This window comes from Merops nubicus, unplaced genomic scaffold, assembly GCF_000691845.1.
Source record: "Merops nubicus isolate BGI_N331 unplaced genomic scaffold, ASM69184v1 scaffold16283, whole genome shotgun sequence".
NCBI classification, from domain to species: Eukaryota; Metazoa; Chordata; class Aves; order Coraciiformes; family Meropidae; genus Merops; species Merops nubicus.
In genome coordinates this window covers 29,691-31,797 of record NW_008597045.1, presented here as the reverse complement: position 1 = coordinate 31,797, position 2,107 = coordinate 29,691, and the positions used below count along the sequence as shown (strand labels likewise).

Here is a 2,107-nt window from a genome sequence, read left to right as displayed (position 1 = left end):
TCATTTTTAATCAAAGATCTTAGATAAATAATTTACTTGTGCAGTTGTTGGTCTGTTTCTCTTGTAGAAAAAGGCTGCTGTAACACAGGGGTTTTGTCAACCATGGAGCATTCATATAAAGCAAACTGAATGGGTTTTTTTGGCTTATTTCCTTTTTTAATATTTTTATTAATGTAAAAAACAATTTTTAAAGTGTCTGGCAGACGCCTGGCAGATTTTTAAGCATTAGTATTCTGAGACTAGATGGCAGGAGAGGCAAATTGAAAGCAGATTAAAGTATGCTCCCTAAGGTGATATATGCTTTCTGTAAAACAAAAACTGTGACATATATTTAGCTTTGTAATATATATGCATGGATATTGTTGTGGAATGCACTAACCCCACTGCTGTTGCAAATGTGCCATGTGTACATACACCCTGTGGCATTTTAAAATTATTTATTCTCAAATGATGCTGAGACTCCAGGAAGAGAAAATGCCACTCCAGGTACTGTCCATACTTGCCAATCTCAGTTAAAAGCTAGATTCCTGAAATAGATATAGAGAGATCCATAAGGTTCCTTACTGTGCCTTTTGCATGGGGCAAATTCAGAAAATTAATCATGTAACTAGTTCAGCATAAATTATCAACAGGAGGTCAGAAAAATACTTGCACAGAACCAAAGAAATCTCACTTGCAATAAACAGAAAATATAGCATGTATCTACTGTGTACTTTATGACTTGTTGGAAAGACAGTCTTTTTGATTTCTTTTAGCCAACTCAGAAAGTTCTAATCATGAATCACTGACGAGAGAATCCAACACTAATGATCTCCATCAATTCCCACCACTTCCTCCAATTGAAATTAGTTCTCTTGAGCATCCTCCTAAGAAATATGCAGAGACCCATCAAGCAAACAACACTGAACTGAGATCTGGTGTGACAGCCCTTCAGCTACAGCTCAATTCATTTGAGGAAGAAACAAATGGTATCCATCCCATTCATGGAGTAAATGGAATGATTAACAGCAAGCCAAATGATGATAAATCCATCCCATCACCATGTGCCTTGCTTTCACCCACAAAGGAGCCACCACCTGTGCTTGCCAAACCGAAGTTGTGAGTATTTGTTTGTTTGTGGTTTTTTTTTGTTTCATATAAACTTGATATCTGTTGAAAGCAAATTTTTTTCCTGGAGCAGTTTAGTGTTAGACAAATAATGGGAATGACTGTGCCTGTCTCTTGAACAATCTTCTCACTGCTGTGATTTATGTGCCAAAGTGCTGAATATGAGAAAGAACAGTGTTTTCTCTCACAGTGCTACGTCAAAGGGAAGTACATTATACATACAAAATTCTATAGCAAGATTTAAGGTAAAGTCACAAAAAAAAAAAAGTGGTCGTGGCTGATGCTCTGTGCTTTTTATTCTTAGTCACTGTACCTAAATGTCATAGGGCCATAGGATTCTTGCAAGTTATTCCTATTTCAATGCTGGTTCGCTTTCTTTACTTGAATTTTTCTTAGTTTTGTGTAACCACTAGATACCAGGTGTGTAATGTTCCTGGTACTTTTTACATTACATTTATATAGAAACATGTAACTTATTCTGCTGTCAGCCAGATAACAATGGTTCTTTTATGGCTAAAAATCTGAAAATTAAAAGCTCAAGGAAAGGAGAAAGAAATAAGTGGAGAAAAAAAGGTAGTTACATTTTTACCTTATGTTGGTGGTACTTTAGTTATGTAAGAGTGACCTTACACTGACGGCTGACTTACAGCCTGATTTTAGACTTGCACAGACTCCTCTTTTTCATCTCCCTCAAGAATTTTTGAAGTATGACAAAGGAACTAAAATGCTATTTTATTTCATTTGCATCAATAATCAGAAGGAATTATTAATTATAAAAGTGTGTTTTAGAAGAAGCATGAAATATGGTCTTCAAGCTTAGGAAGGTCAGTTACTTTAATTACATGTTTTAACAGGAGAGCTTGCAAAATATAAAAATGCTGTTCTTTCAGCAACCATACTGATTTTAAACACACAAAACCACATGCTTGAGGCAGCAAGCCAACAGCATTCCCTTTCTGCACTCACCATATTTTTTTCTTTTTGTTGCTTTCGATCATTC

At 35.5% G+C, this 2,107-nt stretch overlaps 1 protein-coding gene across 1 annotated transcript in view; it reads left to right on the top strand.

Moving 5' to 3' along the window:
- LOC103769393 (palladin-like) overlaps window positions 1-1,102 on the top strand; it is a 33,143-nt gene extending 32,041 nt beyond the window's left edge. The window contains exon 8 of the mRNA XM_008936584.1: window positions 756-1,102. Coding sequence (XP_008934832.1) covers window positions 756-1,102 — 347 coding nt within the window. The remainder of the gene's footprint in view (window positions 1-755) is intronic.
- Window positions 1,103-2,107: the final 1,005 nt, after the last annotated feature.